General features: G+C 42.1%; 1 protein-coding gene across 4 annotated transcripts in view; it reads left to right on the forward strand.

The window, feature by feature from the left end:
• Positions 1-22,675, forward strand: part of SLC35F3 (solute carrier family 35 member F3) — a 96,870-nt gene that overhangs the window by 61,092 nt on the left and 13,103 nt on the right. For all 4 annotated transcript variants that reach the window (XM_080997746.1, XM_080997747.1, XM_080997748.1 and 1 more), the window contains one exon: positions 13,421-13,745. In XM_080997746.1, coding sequence (XP_080853872.1) covers positions 13,421-13,745 — 325 coding nt within the window. The remainder of the gene's footprint in view (positions 1-13,420; positions 13,746-22,675) is intronic.

Raw genomic sequence — 22,675 nt, forward strand, 5'->3', positions numbered from 1 at the left:
CCTGGGAATAATTCCCATTGTATTCAGTGGAGATTATTATTTCTGAGTAGACAGGTACAGGACTGTGTTGTAAGAGAGAGAATTTTTAAGCTTCACTGGGCTGGAAACAAGTGTTCTTTTTTTTCTCATCACAATACTAAGAACTCTTCCATGGCCATAGAGATTAAAGGTAAGAAAAATGGGAAGAGTCATATTGTCACTTTTTGAATGGTCAGCTTCATAGTTATGTCAGAGTGTTGTGGTTTTTCTCTGTGTTCTGCAACTTAAATTGTATTCACATGGCTTTTGTGTGTGTTGGCATTGGTTAGTGGCTAACTTTCCAATACCAAACATAGGAAGAGTTCTGCTAGATCAAATCAAAGGCCTGTGTAGTCCAACATGCCAGCCAGATACCAATGAAAAGGCCAAAAGCAGGACAATAACACTCTCTTGTTTGTGGTCCCCAGCAACTGGTATTCAGAGATGTACTACCTCTGATACAGAAGTTAATATAGACATCCATGAATTTGTCTAATACTGTTTCAACATCCTCCAGGCACTGAACTGAGCTAGTAAGAGCCTGACGTCTTTAGTTGCTGTAAGTCCAAATCCTGCTGCCATTGTAATCATGGGTAAAACTGTAATCATGGGTAAGCTGCCCACCCCCCAGGTTCCAAAGCTAAAAAATAGAAACTCAGTAATGAATAACTTCAGGATCTGTGGAATTTAGGCACATTTAATTACTTCAGGCATTTATATACTGCTTAATATGCAGGATTTAAAAGCCTTTTGACAATTTCTTCTATCAACCATGTATGTGCTACTCTTGTTACAGTGTACAAAATTTTATCAACAGTATATTTTTCTTCCTGGAAAATATGAGTGAAGAGGTTGCTTGAGGGATGATTTGCTTCAAGAGGGAAGAAAGTTCATGTAAAGGTAAAGGGACCCCTGACCTTAGGTCCAGGCGCAAACAACTCTGGGGTTGCAGTGCTCATCTTGCTTTATTGGCCAAGGGAGCCGGCATACAGCTTCCAGGTCATGTGGCCAGCATGACTAAGCCGCCATTTACCTTCCCGCTGGAGCGGTACCTATTTATCTACTTGCACTTTGACATGGTTTCTAACTGCTAGGTGGGCAGGAGCTGGGACCGAACAACAAGAGCTCACCCCGTCACAGGGATTTGAACTGCTGACCTTCCGATCGGCAAGCCCTAGGCTCTGTGGTTTAGACCACAGTGCCACCCATGTCAAATATGAGTGAAGAGGTTGCTTGAGGGATGATTTGCTTCAAGAGGGAAGAAGGTTCATGTACTCTGTCCTATTTCACATCAGCAAAAGCATGAAGCTATTATGGTGCTAGTTTTTCTCACTAGAATGGTGCTAGAATGGAAATGCTTAGGATTCTGCAGTAGGAACTTAGCAGGAAGTCAGCAGCTGCTTCACTGGTTGCCCCTCCCATGGCCATTGTAAGATTGATCCAGTTCTAGACAGAGGTACTAGATCCTGAGTGGATGTGGCACCTACCAGATGGAGTGCCTGGAGGAATCTTTCATTGATATGCATGCCCTTAATGCCTTCAAGCATTTCCCTCTCTTTGCTTGTGCAATACCTTCTTTGTCCCCAAAGGGAGATGAGAACGTCCTGCTCTTTCCAGTACACAACTGCCATTTCAAATTATTCCTCAATACCCACTGAGCCTGTAAAACCACCACTTCACATACCTGTGCATTATTCTTCAAGGCAGCAAATGTAGTCTTTTTGTGTGTGTGTCTACCTCTGTAGCACACACACTGAGGTTGCTTCAAAAATTAGGCTTGGTGTCCCTTCATGTATATTTATGGGAAGGGGGATGAAACAACTGTCTAAAAGCTTTGTGCTCTCTTACATTTTCCTGCTCATTATTTTCAGATTTCTACTTACTCCACAATGAATATTTGCCCCTAGATCACAGTAGGCAGAATTTCTAAAGCTCCTCAGTCTTTAGTGATTTCTTCCAATTTCTTCCAATGGCCATCAATATTTCTGTCTTGGTGGAAACATTTTCATCATTAGTTTGTCCACCACATAAATTATATTCATTTTTTTCAGGTATATCCTAAAACACGCCCAATGTCTTCTGTGGTGCTTGCACATTGCAGTAGCTGTGGGCAAACTGTCCTTCAGAGAAACTCCCCATCATTATTGATATTCTAATTGAGAAACCCTGGGGTTTCCCATAACGCAGGCTGGAAATCATTTTTGTATAGCATAATGTCATGCATGTCTACTTGGAAGTAAGCCCCATTGAGTTAAATGGTGCTTGCTCCCAAATAATTGTGCATAGATAGAATTGCAGTCTCAGGTGCAGTCACTAGAAAAAGGTGAGTAATATACAACCTGCAATTCATATTGTCTCCCTTACTATCACAACTCAATTTCCGGCTGCTATGTCTGCCAAAAATAATGCTCCTCTTGTAGGATTTCTGTACATTGATTTGAAATACCTTTATTTATTTAGCTTGGGATATTTTTTCTTAAAATAGTTTACAAAGATTTAAAAAAGCATCAGCAAACAACAGAACTGATTTAAAAGAGGTTTCAAGTTCTTGGTGAAGAATTGCTGTCCTTCAGCACCTGCCATCATACAGTAGCATTAAAATGTGGATCTTTGGGCATATGAAGACATCCAAATTTTAATTTAAAAATATTATTTATTATTAAGGAGGTTTGCCCTCCTTGATTTATCAAAAAGCCATTCCTTTTCTATCATTCTTCTTATCAGTGACAAGTCCTGGGGAACGTGGCTTGAAATAAATTATCTTCTTTTTGCTTGGAATATTGCTTCTTTAAGGATTTTCTAAATGTTAAAAAAAAAAGTTTAAATGGACTTTGTTTATTTATTTTATTTATTAAATTTATAGACCATCTTTATCTTCCAAGGAGCCCAAGGTGGCATACATGGTTCTCTCCCCCCTCCCCCCACTTCATCCTCTCATCAGCCCTGTGAGGCAGGTTAGGCTGAGAGATGGTGACTGCCCCAAGGTCACCCTGTGAGCTTCATGCCTGAGTGGGGATTTGAGCCCTACTCTCCTAGGTCATTGTCCAACACCCTAATCATTACTCCACACTGGCTCTTCTAGTACTTATCAATTGCCCTCCACTTCTCTATGGCTCATCTGGTACCTTGAAGTATTAATGAAGTCTAGCTATAGGAACTTTAGTTTCTCTTTATCTGACATCTTTGGTTGGTTGGCATCCATCTGTCTTGGGAGATAATGGAGGGGGGAGAAGTCAAATTGTTAGTGAGTTACAGTGCTTGCTGTGACTGTAGAAACTAATATGGGAGAGACATGTTTTGTCACAGCTGGGGCAGATGAAGGCATCTGGTTGTGCTGCTGCAGATGCACAATGGCATTTCTTCTCACTGCACTCCTTCCAGTGGTCATTACCTGACATTAGATTAGATATTAGATATTTAGCTCCTGGGAAATTTAACTTTACTACCCATCTGACTATGGGAATCAGGTCAGCATTGATCCAGAAAACCACCTGGTTTGTGAGATTACTCACCACTCTCAAGTGTTGCTGTGTTTCAAATGTCACTGATAGAGAATAACAAGGAGAAAAAGTGTAGAAGTTTACTACCTGCTCTTGGTTCTGCCTGTTGTTAGTTGGGGTTATCTGTATGAATAATTAAGTGCCTGTAAATCAGTGCTTCACACTGTTATGAATATTTGAGGGGGCCCTTTTTTGCTGCATGCTAATGGGCACAGGCAGAGAGGCCAGGTTTAGGGCTTCAGCTTTGAATGACATAGGCTGTGGGGGAGGTCCTTGGAGTCTGTTAGCAGAGAGGAGGAGAAGGAGGGACAGAACTCCAACTGAACTGAGGATGACAGGCTGGAACAAAGAGACACAGAATATGGCTTTTTGCTGTCCTTGGAATCTGATGCTGCCCTTATGGGGAAAGCCAGACCCTCATAGGATGTGAATGTTCTGCACTCCCTCAATCTAGATGCAGGTTGTACATATGTGTAAATAAAACCATATACAGTGGTGCCTCGCAAGACGAAATTAATTCGTTCCGCGAGTTTTTTCATCCAGCGAATTTTTCGTCTTGCGAAGCACGAAATCCCATAGGAATGCATTGAAATTCAATTAATGTGTTCCTATGGTCAAAAAAAGTCCAAACAAAGCCAAATTTGGTACAACAAGAGTTTATTAAGTGCTCTTTAAAGTCACACATACTGTAAAGAGCATTTCAAAAATTGAAGGAACAATAAATTAAGTTTCTAAACATGACCGAAAAACATTTAAAAATCAACAAAGTGTACAGTACATTTTCTAAGACTCTGGGGGACAACTTGAAGAAGGTTCCTCTTCCACTCTTTGCTTCTTGCTGAAGAACCTGTCCATGGTCTGCTGCTTCATCCGCCTTTTCAGCACCTCCCTGAAAGGCGACATGACCCTCGTATCAAAAGTGTTCACAAGGTCATGTGCCACGTGCTTGTCAGGGTGGTGCCACTGTGCAAAAGCCTGCACATCCTTCCACTTCAGGCAAATGTCCCTCAGTTCTTTGGAGGACAGCCGTTCCTCAGTTGCTTCCTCCTCTTCCAGCGAGGCCTGCTCCTGCGCAGCCTCTGCCTGCAGTTCGACCAGCTCCTGGGTGGTCAGCTCGTGGTCGTGCTCCTCCACCAGCTCGCTGATGTCCTCCCCTGTGACCTCCAGGCCCATGGTCCTCCCCAAGGCAACAATGTCCTGCACCACTGTTGACTCTGGTGCATCAGAGTCACTTGGTGCCACACAGTCCGGCCACAGGCTGCGCCAAGCGCAATTCAAATTTCTCTGGCTGATCCCGTTCCAGGCCGTGGTGATCATCTTCAAGCAGGTGACGATGTCGAAGTGGTCCTTCCAGAATTCCCGCAGGGTGATGGTGGTGCAATCAGTCACCTCGAAGCATCGCCTGAAAAGCTCCTTGGTGTAGAGTTTTTTTAAATTGGCGATGACCTGCTGATCCATTGGCTGGAGCAGTGGCATGGTGTTAGGCGGCAGGAACATGATGCTGATGAAGCTGAACTCCTCCAACAAGTCCAACTCAAGGCCTTTAGGATGAGCAGGAGCATTGTCCATCAGAAGCAAAGCCTTCAGTGGCAGGTCGTTGTCCAGCAGGTACTGTTTGACAGCAGGGCCAAAAGCAAGATTGACCCAGTCCACAAACAGCACACGTGTGACCCAAGCCTTACTGTTGGATCGCCACATGACACTCAGCTGCTCCTTGTCAACCTTGTGTTTCTTGAAGGCCTGTGGGTTCTCCGAGTGGTACACCAGCAGGGGCTTGATCTTCAGGTCGCCGCTTGCGTTGGCACAGAAGAGCAGGGTCAGACGGTCCTTCATGGGCTTGTGGCCAGGCAACTTGGCCTCCTCCTGTGTGATGAAAGTCCTTTTGGGCATCCTCTTCCAAAACAGCCCGGTCTCGTCGCAGTTGAAGACCTGCTGTGGAACGTAGCCCTCCATCTTCACAGCCTCCAGGAACTCCGCTGCAAAGTCTTCAGCCGCAGAAACATCAGAACTGGCAGCCTCTCCATGCCTGACCACGCTGTGGATTCCAGATCTTGCCTTGAACCGGTCAAACCAACCTCTGCTTGCCTTGAAGACTTCTGGCTCGCCTGAGGTTCCTGGCCGTTCCCGGACGAGGTGTGCGTGCAAGGCCTTGGCCTTCTCACAAATGATGGCCTCAGTCACTGTGTCCCCTGCACGCTGCTTCTCTTCTAACCAGATGAGCAGCAACTTCTCAACCTCCTCCAGAACAGCTGGGCGGTTCTTCACGATCCTGGTGACTCCCTTGGCTGCATCAGTCGCAAGGATCTTCTGTCTCATCTTCAGGATGGTCCCGATGGCCGATGGATTCCTCCCGTACTCCCTGGCGAGGTCTGTCACACGCATTCCACCGTCATGCTTCCGGATGATCTCCTTCTTCATTTCCAGCGTCACCTTCTCCTTCTTCCTCTCGCCGGCCTCTGCAGCAGCAGTCTTCTTGGGTCCCAGCTCCTACCTTCGCAAACTCAAAAAAAGAGAAAAGAATCAGTGCTTCACATCCAAAAAATTCAAAAGCACCCAGCCACCCACCACACAGAAATTCAAACCCAGAACCAAGTCCTTGAATTCCAAACACCCAACCCAAAATCCAAAAGCCCCCCAAAAAGTTTTAAAAGTTTAACTTACCAAATGGCTGCAAAAGAAGTTTTGGAAAAGCTTCAAAAATCACCAAAGTCTTCAAAAACCTCAAAAAAGGCTACCACACCGCATGTTATGAGTTGCTCCTCGAAGTCAAGTCACAACTGCACCTCTTCAAGCAATGCACCTTGGGTTTTAACGGTTTTATGAAAAAGGAAACAAACTTGCAAGACATTTTCGTCTTGCGAAGCATGCCCATAGGGAAATTCGTCTTGCGAAGCAGCTCAAAAACCGCAAAACCCTTTCGTCTAGCGAGTTTTTCGTCTTGCGAGGCATTCGTCTTGCAGGGCACCACTGTATCAAAAAGACACCATCGTCTCTGCTGTGCCCTATTTTCCCAAAAGGGAACACAGACTCTGGAAAGTGTGCCTGCAACTCATGGAATCTCTCACCGCTCATGGAGATTGGGGTGACATGTAGTAATACTTTAAATATTTCTACCTTTGGGGTGGGGGCAATATGTAGCAGCTCTTCCTCACATGGCACATGGTTTGGTTGTGCTCCTACTATCTCTTTGTGCCTAAAATACAGCTAGACTTTCTATGAGATTCACTTTTTCACATTGGGCTTGATTCTTGTTAAGAACTTGATGACTGTAAAACAGCCTGAGTTTACTAATGCTTGGGGTTCTGTATGTAAGCCCATAATGGTCAGATGCTGCATTGGAAGGGAGAAAAGAACTATTATAAATTAACTCTGTGTCTTTTGACATCATCAAAGTAGTTTCTGTGGGACTAGCAGTGAGTTACGTGTGAATGCATGTAAGAGACCTTAACACCTTAAAAAAAAACTGTTTCAAGAAAGGAGATTTTTAGAGTGGGTAAAATATGGGGAGAGGGGTAATATGGTTCCCCACCACCATCATTTTCCAACTCTAAGCCGCTTACCCTTCCACAGGGTTTGAGTAGCATGCCTAGCTTTGCATTTTGCATTACTATACCGTTATCAGCAGTGTATTGTAAAATAAATTGCAATGAGACTTACAATGCTTAGGAAAGCACCTTTGCCGAAAGTTGTTGCTTATTTATAAATCCAGAACTCCATTTGTACTTCTTTCCCTTAAACAGATACTTTTAAGGTCTTGAAATTGGGTTCTGTGTCAGGATTCACTGGGGAATTGCACCCTGACTGTTAACAGGGTCAGAAGCCAAAGTTAGAAAGGAACCAGCCATCAGCTAGGTGGAGGCCTAAGGCAAGCAGCCAAGACTGGCAAAGGTTAGGTTACAGAGACAGCAGCTAACAAGCAGATGTGCCAGAGCAAGCAGAGTAGTAAAAAGAAGGCAGGTGGCCAAGTTGAAAGACAGAATATAGGAAAGGGTGCTGAGCAGGCGCTTAGTCTGGCACATTGTTCTCACTAGGAACCAAGATACTCAAAGATCAAGCTGAGGTTTTATACATTGGTTGCCTGGGTCTCCTGATAAGGTGCTGAGTCAACTGCTAGGGCTTGTAATGCTATCCAGGTGTCACCTTTAAACAACACAGGTCAGCCTGCACTCTTTTCAGCAGACATACTGTCTTGGTGAGGCAGGCAAGAAGATACTAGAGCCTCACTGCTGGGTCACCTGGCTTGAGAGACTCGGCATCCTTACACTGTGTGAAATAAAAAAACTAACTGTTGTCCCCTGAGGCTTAACATCAGTGAGTGTTCACACATAAGAGAGAGTGTGTGTAAACTTTGGTAACACATATAACTTCCACAAGCAGTTAAAACATATTAAATGAAAAAGAAATTAGTTCTGTTTTTCCTTCCTGACACACAGTCTCTTATTATTTTTGTTGTTGTGCATTTGAGCTTCGTGCCAAATATATCCCTTCATCATCATCCAAGTTTCATTATTAGTTCAGTTTTATAGCTGTTTTTCATCCTCATCCTGAAGCTCCCAATTCACTCTGCATCTTTATTTCATCAATCTTTCCACAAAGATTCCATTTTATTTCCCAATAGCATATTGACAAAGCCTTATTTTATTATTCTGAGATATCTACCTGAGTACTTCTCACCCACTGTATCGTCTACAACTGTAAACTTTTTGTATTTTCCCCCAATCTAAAATGAGGGCAATAGGTCCCAGATTTTGTTTATCTCAGCCATAAAAACAAGAAGCTCTACTCTTTGTCTCCAGTGTTTTTTATTCTAAGCTGGAGAGCATTAGTGATATTTAAATCAACTTTGCTTCTTCATAAACACACAGCAGCTATTTAATTAATCCTGGATAATAAGTGCAGATTTATACAATCTCCCATGGGGCTGATCAAGTAACCACTGTTTGATTTATCAAGAGCTAGTACTTCAAACACTGTTTACAAATGAAACTCGGAACAAGAGAACAACTCAATTAAATTTTTGTGTTGTACATGTTACACACATACATATTGTAACCAATGACTCTTCCTTTCTGGGAAACCTGTAAAGAGAATGAGAAGTGGCTGGTGTATACAAACTGTTTTTGTCTGCTATTTCTTTGTTCCAAATAGACCTTCCTAAGCTGCCCTTCGAAATTAGTTGCATCAATGCAACTAATGTTTTTCCTTAAATTAGGTAGAGAATCTATTACTGGCCATCAGTATGTATCTTGCTGAGTTTGTACTAATTAGGGTTGCCATGTGTTCTCTTTTTCCAGGACACATCCTCTTTTTCAGGGGTAAAATTTGAGACAAATTGCATTTATTTGCTTTGAATGGCCATCAGTGTCTTCTTTTTTTGCTCTTCAAAATATGGCAATCCTAGTACTTCCTGTTGTCTCTTCTGTTAAAGATGCCACCTGTAGAGTGTTTGAAATTTTTGCTTTCCATGATAAATAAAGATTCAGTCAAATAGATCTTCTGACTGATATGTGGCACCAATTAAAGAATAGTAATAGTGGTGATTTTAGAAAGTATAATGGCAAATACTAAAAGTTTACTTGATGCAGTTTTAATGGTCTCCCTAGTAAGTGATGCTAGATGTCAAATGAAATGTAAAAAGTGTACTTGCATACTGTGTGGAATGTTCTTCAGAAATAGTTGTATTAATGGACATGGGGTTTTTTAAGGCATTCTCAAATTAAAGGCTCATTGTTAGGGAATCTGGTTTCAAATATTTCTAATATGGGACTGCGTCTTACATTAATAACAAAAACATGATGTTACTAATAACAAACATTAATCATTTTGTTGTTGTTGTTTAGTTGTTTAGTCGTGTCCGACTCTTCGTGACCCCATGGACCAGAGCACGCCAGGCACTCCTGTCTTTCACTGCCTCCCGCAGTTTGGTCAGACTCATGTTTGTAGCTTCGAGAACACTGTCCACCCATCTCGTCCTCTGTCGTCCCCTTCTCCTTGTGCCCTCAATCTTTCCTAACATCAGGGTCTTTTCCAGGGAGTCTTCTCTTCTCATGAGGTGGCCAAAGTATTGGAGCCTCAGCTTCACGATCTGTCCTTCCAGTGAGCACTCAGGGCTAATTTCCTTAAGAATGGAACCGGCAAGCCACTCCAGTATCCCTGCCAAGAAAACTCCATGGACAAGAATACTTAAGAGAGTTCCAATCCAGCTCTTAAGGCAAAAGAATATATTTTTTAAAGTTTGCACAGATATGTCAGACTACTCTCTGTGTTCATCATCCTGTCTTTAGAGTTAAGATTTTTCTTCTAGTTACTAAATAACAAAATTAATTATGTTGCTATTAAATCTGGCTTACTAACTGGGATTTATTCTTGTATAACTCTGCACAGGAATCTCAGCCTCTAGCTGTGATCCCTTTCAAGCTCCTTACTTCATGTTTATCTAATATTAATCACATAGACTTGACTGAAGCAACTCTCATGATGCTGTTAGCCTCTCTGATTAAAAACAACATAGGATCTGGAATTCTTCAACATTTATTGTGGGATAAGCTGTTCATCAGTTTTGTTAAAATACATCTTCTACTGGTGATTCTTACAATTCAAGGGCAAAGGACCCTCCTTTTGGTGTGTGCACTTAATCCTTCCACAGTGTGTGTATACAGTCAGTCAGATAGTCAGGACTCTCAAAGCTGGCCATTTGTTTAGTCTCTGTTAAACAAAGACAAGGGTACATGAAACAATAATTCAAAACATCCATTCCCACTTTGGTTAGTGTGTTTAGTCCAATGGCAGCATGTTTATTTTTGCAAGTAATGTTCCTGCCCAGTAGTGTACTGCCAGAAAAGGATGCATAACATAGTCTTGCTAGCTTTCCTATGCTATGTCTGGAAATATCTGGATAGATAAGATGCATGGCTCACCTCCTCTTTCTACTACTGTTAGTTATAGTGTCTTTTGATGGCATAGCATGACACAGAACCAGTAGTGCTGATTGCCGTCACTACATGCAGCAGGAGTCTGTGGCCCTCCAGAAGTTGCTGCACAATAATAATAATAATAATAATAATAATAATATATTATTTGTACCCCGCCCATCTGGCTGGGTTTCCCCAGCCACTCTGGGCGGCTTCCATAGAAACCAAAAATATACTAAAATATCACACATTAAAAACTTCCCTTCCCCTTAAGATGTCTTCTGAACATCAGGTAGTTGTTTATCGCTTTGACATCTGGTGGGAGGGCGTTCCACAGGGCGGGTGCCACTACCAAGAAGGCCCTCTGCCTGGTTCCCTGTAGCTTTGCTTCTCGCAATGAGGGAACCGCCAGAAGGCCCTTGGTGCTGGACCTCAGCGTCCGGGCAGAACGATGGGGGTGGAGACGCTCCTTCAGGTATACTGGGCCGAGGCCGTTTAAGGCTTTAAAGGTCAACACCAGCACTTAGAATTGTGCTCGGAAACGTACTGGGAGCCAATGTAGGTCTTTCAAGACCGGTGTTATGTAGTCTCGGCAGCCGCCCCCCGTCACCAGTCTAGCTGCCGCATTCTGGATTAGTTGTAGTTTCCGAGTCACCTTCAAAGGTAGCCCCACGTAGCGCGCATTGCAGTAGTCCAAGCGGGAGATAACTAGAGCATGCACCACTCTGGCGAGACAGTCCGTGGGCAGGTAGGGTCTCAGCCTGCGTACCAGGTGAAGTTGGTAGACAGCTGCCCTGGATACAGAATTGACCTGTGCCTCCATGGACAGCTGTGAGTCCAAAATGACTCCCAGGCTGCGCACCTGGTCCTTCAGGGGCACAGTTACCCTATTCAGGACCAGGGAGTCCTCCACACCAGCCCGCAACTTCCATCACCCCTTCCCAAGCTGGCTGCTGCTGCTGGGTATTGAAATCCGACAGCTGGAGGACAGCCGGTCTCCCATGCTTGTGCTACAGAGGCTGCATCAAAATCTATGGCATTGCAAAGAGGGAGAAATATAATATGCAATGTGCCATAGCATCAGGTAATTGGGCAGATGCTTACTATGACCCAAGAATATGAAATTGGGTGGGGGAGAATAAAAATCAAGGGAGGGGGACAGGTTCACATATAATACTAAGTCAAACTATGCCTTGGCACAAGTTCACAAGTGTGAGGCTTCTCAAAGAGGAGATCACAGCTGCTGTGCTCCTCTCACAGTCCTGCAGTTGCTGCACTGCTGTGATCTTAGCCATGCCACCCACAAGCCAACCTCGTGGTTTGTCTTGCTTGAGACAAATCACAAGTTGCAAACCCAAGAACAAAGCTTCAGAAGGCACTGATCTGCTTACATGAACACCTCCACAGTGGGATAAAATATATTTATGAAGGCATCAATTAGGTTTGGGATAGGAGAGAGAACTGTATTGGAGTGCAGTTATGATGCCAAATCAGGTGAAGTTAGGAATAATTCACAGTAGGAGGTCAGATTTGGATTTGAGTAGTCCATTGTTTTCAGGGAAACATAACTGTAGGCTACTTCCATTCTTATTGTATAGGTAGACAGCTGCTAGTGTTCAGTGAGTTCAAGCAATACTTGCTAAGATGGTTGAATCTTTCATCTTTCTTCCTTGCTTCTATCCCCTCTACTTGTTTACTTCTCTTGATTCTATTGGCTTACTTAGTCTGGTATCACAGTTGGGCATGCTTTACTCTTGCAAGAGAGTCAAAAGCTTGTACTGATAGAAATCACAGATATCACAGTTTCCATTCCTGTCATTGGCTGTGCTGCTCTGACATTATAGATGGTCTTACACACCAGGGGCTAAACAGTAGGCTGTACAGGGATGATGGATGATCCATTTGATACTGAAGTGTATTTATGCCATGGTATAAAATCATATCATTGGAAACAGGCAACACTTGTTTTTTTCATATTACTGAATAGGTAAGGAAGTTTTAATGACGCTCACTGCAAATAGAAAGACATTTTGGGGAGCCCAGGTACTACTTCCCAAAATGGTGCTGTGTGTTTTGTCTGGCATGTGCTTTACTCCTTCCAGTAAAAGATCAGAAGAGCATCCTTGGAATTCAACTCCTGATGTGTGAGATCATTTTCACAGTAAAGTGATACTTGAAGTATTGTGTGTCACAGTATTTCTGCAGTGTAAACACCTTTGCTAGTGTATTTAACACATGGCTGAAAAGTGCACATAGAAGAGTTGTATGTAACACTTGGACAAGTAAAGTTTGAATATATATGTTTTGTGATTGGTATAGCAAATTTCAAGAGAAATTGTATTTCCTTCTGCTCCTAAATGGCCATGACTTCACTGGGTGCTTTCTAAAGATTATTTAAAAAGTGACTCAGCTAGAGCAAAGCCAATAAAGTCTGAGTTACAGGTAAAAGCTCAGTAAAACCTGCTGCTAGTAATTCTAGGATTCCTTTTCTTCAAATATGTATATTAATGGTGTGATATGCATCTCATAGCGGTGCCTTCCTCTTTTGTTATGTTTTTTGGTTGTACTCCAATGATAAAATCAATCAAACACATAGTAAATATTACATTTGGACTGGCTATAAGTCTTCTTTTAATACCTACTTGCATTTATTGTGATTGCTGGCTGGTTTGGCAGTAATATCCTTACTCATTGTATTTTACCCTTCATTCTTATTTTTTCAGGCTCTTTCTTTCTTGGTTAGAACTAAATAGTTTGGCCATTCCCACCAACCCATAAAAAACTGCAGTGCCTAGAATTCTTTGAAGGAGAAAAAGTGCTTCAGGTGTGCTTTAGAAGTATAGCATGTATATAGCTGCACATTCTCTACTTGGGTAGAGAACCATGCATGAAATATCTCAGTATTTGCTGCTTGTAAAATAAAACTGTGCAGAATATTCTTTGCTGATTCCAACATCCATATCTTGTCTTCTCTTCTCCCTTTTTCCGCAGGGGATGAGCGTTCCCATGATTCCCCAGCCCCAGCAGAAGCCCAGGCACAAGCTGGGATGGAAGCTGGTGGAAGAGGGAGCCGATGTTGCTGGACATGCTCTGTGACCCAGCTTAAGAAAATTTTCTGGGGTGTATTGGTGGTGCTTGGCGTCTGCTCCTCCTGGTCAGGTTCAACCCAGCTAGCAAAACTGACCTTTAAGAAATTTGATGCACCCTTCACTTTGACATGGTTTGCAACAAACTGGAACTTTTTATTCTTTCCTTTGTATTACATTGGACATGTTTGTAAGTCAGCTGAAAAACAGTCTCCACAACAAAAATACAGGTAAGGCAGATTCATGGCTTTACTTGTGCTGCCTTATGTTATCTTCATTGGTATTGTATTAAATTCTCCTTCATATTGTTGCAAGATATGATTAGGAATTGTTTGATAAACAAGAGGAAGGAATGGAGGTGTATGGGTCAAAGGAGAGAGAAATAAAAAGGGAAATAGCAAAGGTTTGGCGTTGGGGAAACAGTCAATGTAAATGAGATGTCTTTAAGTGTGACAGTATTATTGCTGCTTCAAAACATCATGCTACAAACACAGATAGCACCAATGTATCCTTCACTTGATATTTCTAGTGGTCTTCAAAAAGTGCAGCCTGCATTCAGACAGAATTTTATTCTATTCCCCCCCCCCAACAGTTCCTTACCTGATTTGATTTGTGTTTTATGTGATATTTCACACAATGTAAAAACTTCATCTGAAAAAGTTGTGGAATCTACTGGGAGTTTAGCGCACATTTCAGTTTTAATTGCTTCCAGGAAAATATCATTTGCAACCCTGTTATTCCCCACCCCCACCCCTTCAAAAAAAAATTGCTTGTTGACATTTGATGCAGTTTGCCAGGATACCATTCTTTCCAGACATTTTCATGGGGGAACAGACGTGCACATGTACATAAATGGGGAGCAGTGGTGCCATGTCCTATGATGTCTGCTGTTATGCCACACCACATCCCCTGGTGGATATGAAAATTAGTGTGACATGGTAATATATCTATCAGAAAGCCACAGTTCCACAGTGCAACCAGAAATAAAGTGTAAGGGGAATAAATAAAGTTTAAAGTGTTAGAAACCAGAACAGAAGTGCATTATAACCAGGAAAACTATAGCAATATGCATATCTGAATGTGGTGTAGTAGTAATTATTTTCTTACACAGCTGAGAGGATTCCCATTTTATAAAGCATAGAACCTGCTGAGACTTTTTTCATATTTTATCCTTTTCCTATTTGATCTATACATTTTTCTAAGATTTGAGTTTCTACAATATATTTTGTGGTCCAGATTTCTCTCTCTTTATTTGATCACGGAGACATTACTTGTGGACCTGCCGGCAAGGTCCATCAGGTGGATTGATACAAGATACAGGACCTTTTCAGTAGTGGCCCCATAACCATGAAACACTCTCCTGTGGGAAGTGCACCAAGCTCCCCCATTGTTTTAAAATGGACTCTAAAACATTGAAACATTTCCATCAAAATTGATGAATGACTATTATAGATAGATAAAAGAGTATTTACTCTACTCAACTATTTTGAGGACAGGTTGTAACAATGTATAAAAGCCATAGAAATTGGTGATTGAGCAGGTGTAGGGAGAAGGGATGAATGGATTTTGAAATGAGAGTGGAAAAGTTATTTTATTGGGAACAGCGAAGGAAGGAGGAAACTAGAGGGGACATGGGGGGGGAGTCAGCTTTTTAAATTTGTATTGAATTTGTATTGAGTTGGTGACAATTTGTTTAAAATCATGGAAAATCAATTTTTAAAAATTGGTTTTAAAAAAGGACTCTAAAGACCTGGCTGGTTACATCCACTTTTAATTAATTTGAGGTTAGCCTTAGCTTTATGTTGTAATTTCAACCACAACTGCTGTTTTACTGCTTTACTTCTGACCTTCAGATTGAATTGTTTTGAGACTGCAAATTTATCCTTTTTTATTGGTTTTATTATTCTTATTGTGTGACGTCTTCTTGGAGAGGTTGTGTAGCCCTGAACTGCAGTATATAAATAAGATGCTCTGCAAAGATTAGAAAGATTTCAGTAGGTGAGAGATCTCTGTTTCCTGGATCTACCCGAACACATGCATAACAGTGCTAGGAAGCAGCCAGAAGATCTAACCTAATTTAGGACTAACCTAAATTCTGTATATACTTTCTTACTGATTGTTAGTCAGATACATTACATCCATTATGTCCATATTACTAATATGTTGTCTAACAAAAATCAAATGCTACTTGGCTGCTGTTTTTTCTCACCAGGACATTCTTTGTTTTTGCATTTTATCCAGAGATTAGTACCTTTTCTTCTATTGCCTCATCTAAAAATATTGCACTGCTTAGAGAAAAGTAAAACAAAAGTACATTGTAGTAGGACTGAGCAAGATGTATACCAAGCTCTTCTTAGAACATTGACTCAGAAGTCTCACATTTCCTCAAGCTTAGTTTGCGGTTGTGAAGAAAACCAAGATTATGTTTACAGTCAGGTTCTTAGAAATCCAAACGCCAATAAATTGACCACATGATTGTCTATGAAAGGTAGACAACATGTAGAGAAACAGCTGGTAGAGTTTTGAAGATGGTATTCCAGTCTTGATTGTGGAACAATGCTAGAGAACAAAATGCCTGTGCCTAAAACACTGGAAAGATAAAAATACACCCACTAAAGAGGAATGGGTAGTCAAATTGTACGAGTACTTGGAGCTCGCAAAGCTGACAGATGCAATAAGAGATAAACCTAAAAAATTGGTGAAAGAAGAATGGGAATGTTTAAATAATTATTTAGGGGACAAGCAAGAAAGATCTGGCTATGTTTAGAATGATACCGCATAGAGAAATGTTCCCTGATATCAAGATGAGGGATTCCTTTGGAATGCAGATAGAGCTAATTGATAAGAATAATGATCTGTTGTGAGCTTGACGGAAGTGTACAATAGATGAGCTTTCCTGCTTTGGCTCATCTTCCTTTTTCTTTTTTCCCCTGTTTTTCTTTTTTCTTTTCTTTTATCTTTCCCATAGTTGCTTATGTTCTGTGTCATGTACTTCAATATTTTTTGTAGTTTGTTTTTTCCATTACTATTAAGGAATTTTCCTTTGTAATTTTGGTTGTCTATATTTATATGTACCAGTTTAAAGCAAATAAAAGTTATTTAAAAAATAAATAAATAAATGCCTGTGAATAGCTCAGCTGGTTAGAGCATCCTGCTGATAACGCCAAGGTTGCAGGTTGGATCCCTGACAGCTGCATATTCCTGCATTGCAAGGGGGTGGACTAGATGATCCTCAGTGTCCCTTCTAACTATGATTCTCTTCTATTCTAAAATGTCTCTATTCTATTTACTTTCTAGCATTTATATCCAACTTTTCATCTATCATGGAACCCATTGCAATATAAATTTGGTTCCCAGGCACTGACTAGACCCAAACATCTTTGGCTGCAGCAAGATTGGCAGCCTCATGTTCCTTTAGAATGTACCTTGGGAGTCAACAGACCTGGCACAATGGTCTAGCTTCCCCATTGCATAGAAACCTACCTAGCACATTTCAAGCATTATCCATGTCCTTAGGACAGAACTCACTCCGTATAAATCTCATCTACCAAGAGTAGACTGGAAACTTCTCTTGGTCTCACCTTTTACTTCCACCTTCCTAATTACTGAAGCATGCCAATGGCCCGACTCCCCAAGGTGCTTATTTTGTGTGTGTTGGACATGTCATATCCAAAGTGTCAAACTTTGCCCCTAAAAGTGTGTCCCAGCCCACATGCTAAAGCTTGGTTGACAAATCCACCTGCTCCATCAAAGTCCCTCCTCTGATTCCACTGGGTTAAATAAAATGGGCATTATTTCCTATAAAATTTTATCATCTATTGAATATCATGGGTAATTCTTACTCCTATATACATGAGATTCCTCGTTATGTTTGTCTCCAGTAGGCCATTTAGAGAGTAGTTTTGATTCTTGTTTTTATATATGTATCTGAAATATTGCAGGCTAGTCTTCTTGCCTTCAAGCCAGGCAAGCATCTCCAAACTATTTAAAAATATTACTAAGAGTGTTTCTCAGTAAGTTTCATACATTTAATTTATTTAGCCCAGCCCCATCTGGTGCCCTCCAGACATTTTGTTGGACTACAGCCATGCTGACATGGACAGGTGAGCAGTTATAGGCCAAAACATCTGGAAAGGACTAGGTTGGATGGGTTGGTTTAGCCTTTAGAGCTGAAAACATATTTATTTTTGCAGTCATGGGGCACTACACAAATCTCAGAAATCCCTGTTTTAAATCTCACTTCAGCCATAAAGCTTTACAACATTATCTCCAGAATGCCTAAGTATGCCAAATTCATAAACAGATTTACAGGCAAAATCAAATCATAACACAACTGTGACAGTGATCCTCAGTTCTTGCCAAAAACCTCCTACAGGAAACAGGCTGAGAATTAACTACACAGAATTACATTATTCACCATTTCTTCCTGCTTTTCAAGAAATCTCAAAGTCATCTCACTAGTTCTAGTCAGCTGACTATGATTAGATTATGGGATCTGTTGAGGTCATAGCTGGAAAGGGATAGCTTTGGAGCAGTTTTATTGATTTATATGTCCAAGTACGTGAGTCAGTACATTATTATGCCAGAACCTGGTTTTCAACTGACAGTATACTATACTGGATTGAGATTTCTGATTCTGCCAGGTTGAAATAGATGATAGCATAACTAAATTAATTAATAAGGCAAAAAAGACATTAATTTCTGATACATTTTAAACACTTAAGCAAGGGTTGTCCCAAAGTTTTCTGTTACATAATGGTCATTTGCTTTGTTTGTTTTTGGTCATCTGTTTTGTACACCATATGAACTCTGTTTTGAGAACAGCCATGGTGTCTTAGGGCTGTTTAAAATGTTATTGAAGAGTTACTTGATGCTTAGAATAAATGGCCAATGAGGTTTACCAAGATGATTCACTCATATAATATTTTATAGTGTTGTTGGTTTTATAGAGGCCTTGGCTTTATGGATATGTTCAAGGTTATCAATTACTTTATTGACTACTTGAATTTTGACTTGCATGAGTATTGAATTTTTACAGGTGATAGAGTGACTATATAATTGTCTAAACTTAGAAATGTCAGAGGTTCTCTGTCCTGCTCCTCACCTAACTTAGAACCATTACAAAGAGAAGTTCAGTGAGAACTAAGTGTTAGGCGTCAACACAAGAGTATCAGGCACTTTGGAGCTGATTATTCAATTATTAAGTTGTCAAGTGCTTAGACTTTTATCAGCAATTGTACAATTGTGGCTTCCAGACATCCTATTGTAAAGTTCTGTTTCCCGTTCTTGCAGGTTTTACCTTCCATTTTGTTGTTTATATTCTAGTATTAGAATGTTAAAGCTTTGCCGTTTTTATTTCTCTAGTTTTGGTCTTCAGTGCTATTCCAGTTCAGCCTTCTCTAACCAGGTGCAGCCCCCTGCAATGTAAGAATCTCAACTAAATCATACATGAAAGAGGGCCATCCAGCTTCTGCTGAAAAACCTCCAAGGAAGGAGAGTCCACTACCTCTTGTGGGAGTCTGTTCCATTGTGAAACAGTTCTTATTGTCAGAAAGTTTTTCCTGATGTTTAGTTGGAACCAGTGGTTTTTCCCCCAAGGGGTACTCAAGGGTATGCAGAACCAGCACCTCTTTTTGTTGTTGTTGTTAAAACATGTGGTACTTACTGTAACAACTTCATGGTGAGTACCGACACCTATTTTTCTAGAAAAAAAGCACTGGTTGGAACCTCCTTTCTTGTAACTTGAATCTAGCCTGGTCATTGTGTGTGCACACATGTATACATGAGGGAGAAAGACTGCCTAAAATAAAAACTAAAAATACGGTAATTGGATTTTTATAAGGAACTTTATTGGAAGCTTTAAACCTGCAGCAAGTTCAAAAGTTAAGTCCTGTTCTTGGGGTTTCATGTCTCTCTCTGCCTAAATTGTAACTGGAGCAAAATAAAGCTGTACAGTGGTGCCTCGCAAGACGAAATTAATTGGTTCCGCAAGTTTTTTCTTCTTGCGAGTTTTTCGTCTTGCGAAGCACGGTTTCCCATAGGAATGCATTGAAAATCAATTAATGCGTTCCTAGGGAAACCGCTTGCCAGGCTGGCGGTGCGGAGAAGGGCTTTTCTCCCCACCGCAAGCCTTCAGGACAGGTACGGGAACAGAGGGGAAGGCGCGCAGCGCTTTCCCTCTGTTCCCGGGGCTTGCGTGGGAGGAGGGTTTTTCCTCCGCACCGCCAACATTCAGAACAGCATTCTGAATGTTGGCGGTGGGAAGGAAAACCCTCCTCCCACCCCAAGTCTTCAGGAAAGCCATCCGAAGCTGGGCGGCGGGAGGAGGCGTTCCCCCCCCCCGCCCGGCATCGGAGCTTCGTTCCGATGCCGGGCGGGGGGAGGAGGCGTTCCCCCCCCCGCCCGGCATCGGAGCTTCGTTCCGATGCCGGGCGGGGGGAGGAGGCGTTCCACCCCCCCGCCCGGCATCGGAGCTTCGTTCCGATGCCGGGCGGGGGGAGGAGGCGTTCCACCCCCCCGCCCGGCATCGGAGCTACGTTCCGATGCCGGGCGGGGGGAGGAGGCGTTCCCCCCCCCCGCCCGGCATCGGAGCTTCGTTCCGATGCCGGGCGGGGGGAGGAGGCGTTCCACCCCCCCGCCCGGCATCGGAGCTTCGTTCCGATGCCGGGCGGGGGGAGGAGGCGTTCCCCCCCCCCGCCCGGCATCGGAGCTTCGTTCCGATGCCGGGCGGGGGGAGGAGGCGTTCCCCCCCCGCCCGGCATCGGAGCTTCGTTCCGATGCCGGGCGGGGGGAGGAGGTCCGAGGACAGTGGGGAAGACGCGCTGCGCTTCCCCGCTGTCCCGGAGATTTCCCTATGGGCTGTCGTCTTGCGAAGCAAGCCCATAGGGAAATTTGTTTTGCGAAGCGCCTCCAAAACGGAAAACCCTTTCGTCTAGCGGGTTTTCCGTCTTGCGAGGCGTTCGTCTTGCGGGGTACCACTGTAATCTATAGATAGGTGACTGACTGGTATGTTTTCATGCAAGCTTATTATCATAGTATAATCAGAGCATTTTGAAGTTTTCATTTAATTCACTTAATTATGATTTAAAGGCACTGTTAGGCTATTTTGGTAACATGTTATTAGTTTAGTAAATAAAGTTGATGGCTCTGTTTCTCAGCCTAAACATCTTAAGGAAGACAGACAGTTCCAGTGGCTGCTGCAAGTCATAAAAGCCCATGTGACAGATAGATAGGTCTAAATTCTGCTTGTGATCAGCTAAATAATTTCTATTCCTCCTTCCTCTGAAGATGGAAGGATTTAATTTCAACCACAACTGCACAGCATATTTAAATCGATGTAGTTCTACAGCATCAATGAAAGTAAAATGTGTTTTCCCATTCAAGTTGAAAACGTCTCATGTTAATATACAAAACATCTCAGATAGTTGAAATACAACAGAAATACAAACTGCTTATGAAATTGTTTACTGTTTTGATAACCAGCAGTCCCCCAAGTGTTGTTGGACTGCCTGACCACTTTGTGGGGGCTGACAGGAGCAGTAATCCAACAATACCAAAGGATCATAGGTTAGCCACCCTCCGCCACTCTAAGGCATACAGCAGGTGATCCTGACAGAAATTGCACAAAGGGACAGCCAAAGCTTCATCCAGTCAGTGTGGTCTGGTGGTCAGTGGAGACAGCAGACGAACTTAGGAAGAGTCTGAAGAAGAGCCAAAATCTCTTAAAAATGGAATTTGTGAGATTAGTAGTAGTAGTAATAATAATAATAATAATAGACTCTACATTTAAAGAGAGCAATTCTTGAACAATATTTGGGTAGCTGAAGATGCAAAAAGGGCCTATACATATTCAGACTATAGGATCCATCCACATGAAAGTTTCACATAGCTTACCAACACAGTTTGAATGTGTTTAAACTTTTCCTCACACCTTTACCCAAGTGTGGGTACAAAGCAGAAGCCAGGGCAGAGTACACAGGGTACATTCCCCTCACCTTCATAGTTATGTTTAACATAATGTGTGAAAAGGGCCTCAGCAATTATTAGAGAAGCACAACCGGTATATCAGTAATATAGATAAGCAGAGTTGCAGAAAAGATTCAGGTCCCAGCATATAGTCTGAAGACTCATGTGACCACCATGCCAGTGATGCTGAGCAGGTTTGATTCTAGTCTGTGCTTGAATGGGAGACCACCTGGGAAGCCCATTTTATGCCTTGGTTTCCATGGTGGAAGAAAGGCGAAATAGAAATGTAAGAAAATAAATAAATTTTATTAGCATGATTGTGGGGGGGAAGTGGTGGTTTTAAACAATGATAGAGGTTTTACTAGATACTAGAGGTCACTGAGTGGTTGAAATGGCAGTTTAAAACAAACTTTGAATATAGTGTAAAGAGAGCAGGAAAAATATTTTTGTGTTACCTTCTGTGTTGTACTCACCTCTGCTATATCTCCTTGGTAAAACTGTTTTTAAAAGAAAGAAAAATCCTCAGTGTTGATCCATCCCTGCTTTATTCAAACATCTGCTGTTTAAAAACACAATTTTCCTCTCAGTGCTTCTCCGCTCCTCAACTTTCTTTACTCAACTTTCTGCCATTGTTTTAAATCACTGCTTTCCACCCTCTCATCCTTTCCTTAGGGCTGATGGAAACAAAATGTCTAAGTTGTGCTCAGGCGATAAAGCAAAAATAGTGGGTGAGGTAATTAGACAGCACCCAGCAAAACATCTTATACACACACACACACACACAGACAGACAGACAGACACAAATCCATCCACACAATGTGCTTCAGTGTTTCCATATTTGGATAACATACCATTTTGTGTTTGTTTCCCCCCTCCTTTATCACATTACCCATGAATCAGAAAAATCCAAATTGAATTGGGGACAGGGCAAGAGTGCAGGCTGTCACTTGAATGAGGTCAATGTTGTGTGGACAGTACTAAAATATGCAGACATGGGATGCATCAAATCCGCTTTAAACTGTTGTGTGTGGTGCCTCTCAGTTCCATGTTTTTCAAACCTTCAAATCAGCATGGAGCTATACCCATAGCAAGGCTGTCTTCCCTGCAGCCCTGTTAACATTCCCTCATTGATTACTTAGGTGCAGGACAGGATGTCGGCATGCTAAAGGGAAGAGCTAGATTTTTTTAATCTTCT

The sequence above is a fragment of the Podarcis pityusensis genome (genome assembly GCF_964106645.2).
Source record: "Podarcis pityusensis genome assembly, chromosome: 3".
NCBI classification, from domain to species: domain Eukaryota; kingdom Metazoa; phylum Chordata; class Lepidosauria; order Squamata; family Lacertidae; genus Podarcis; species Podarcis pityusensis.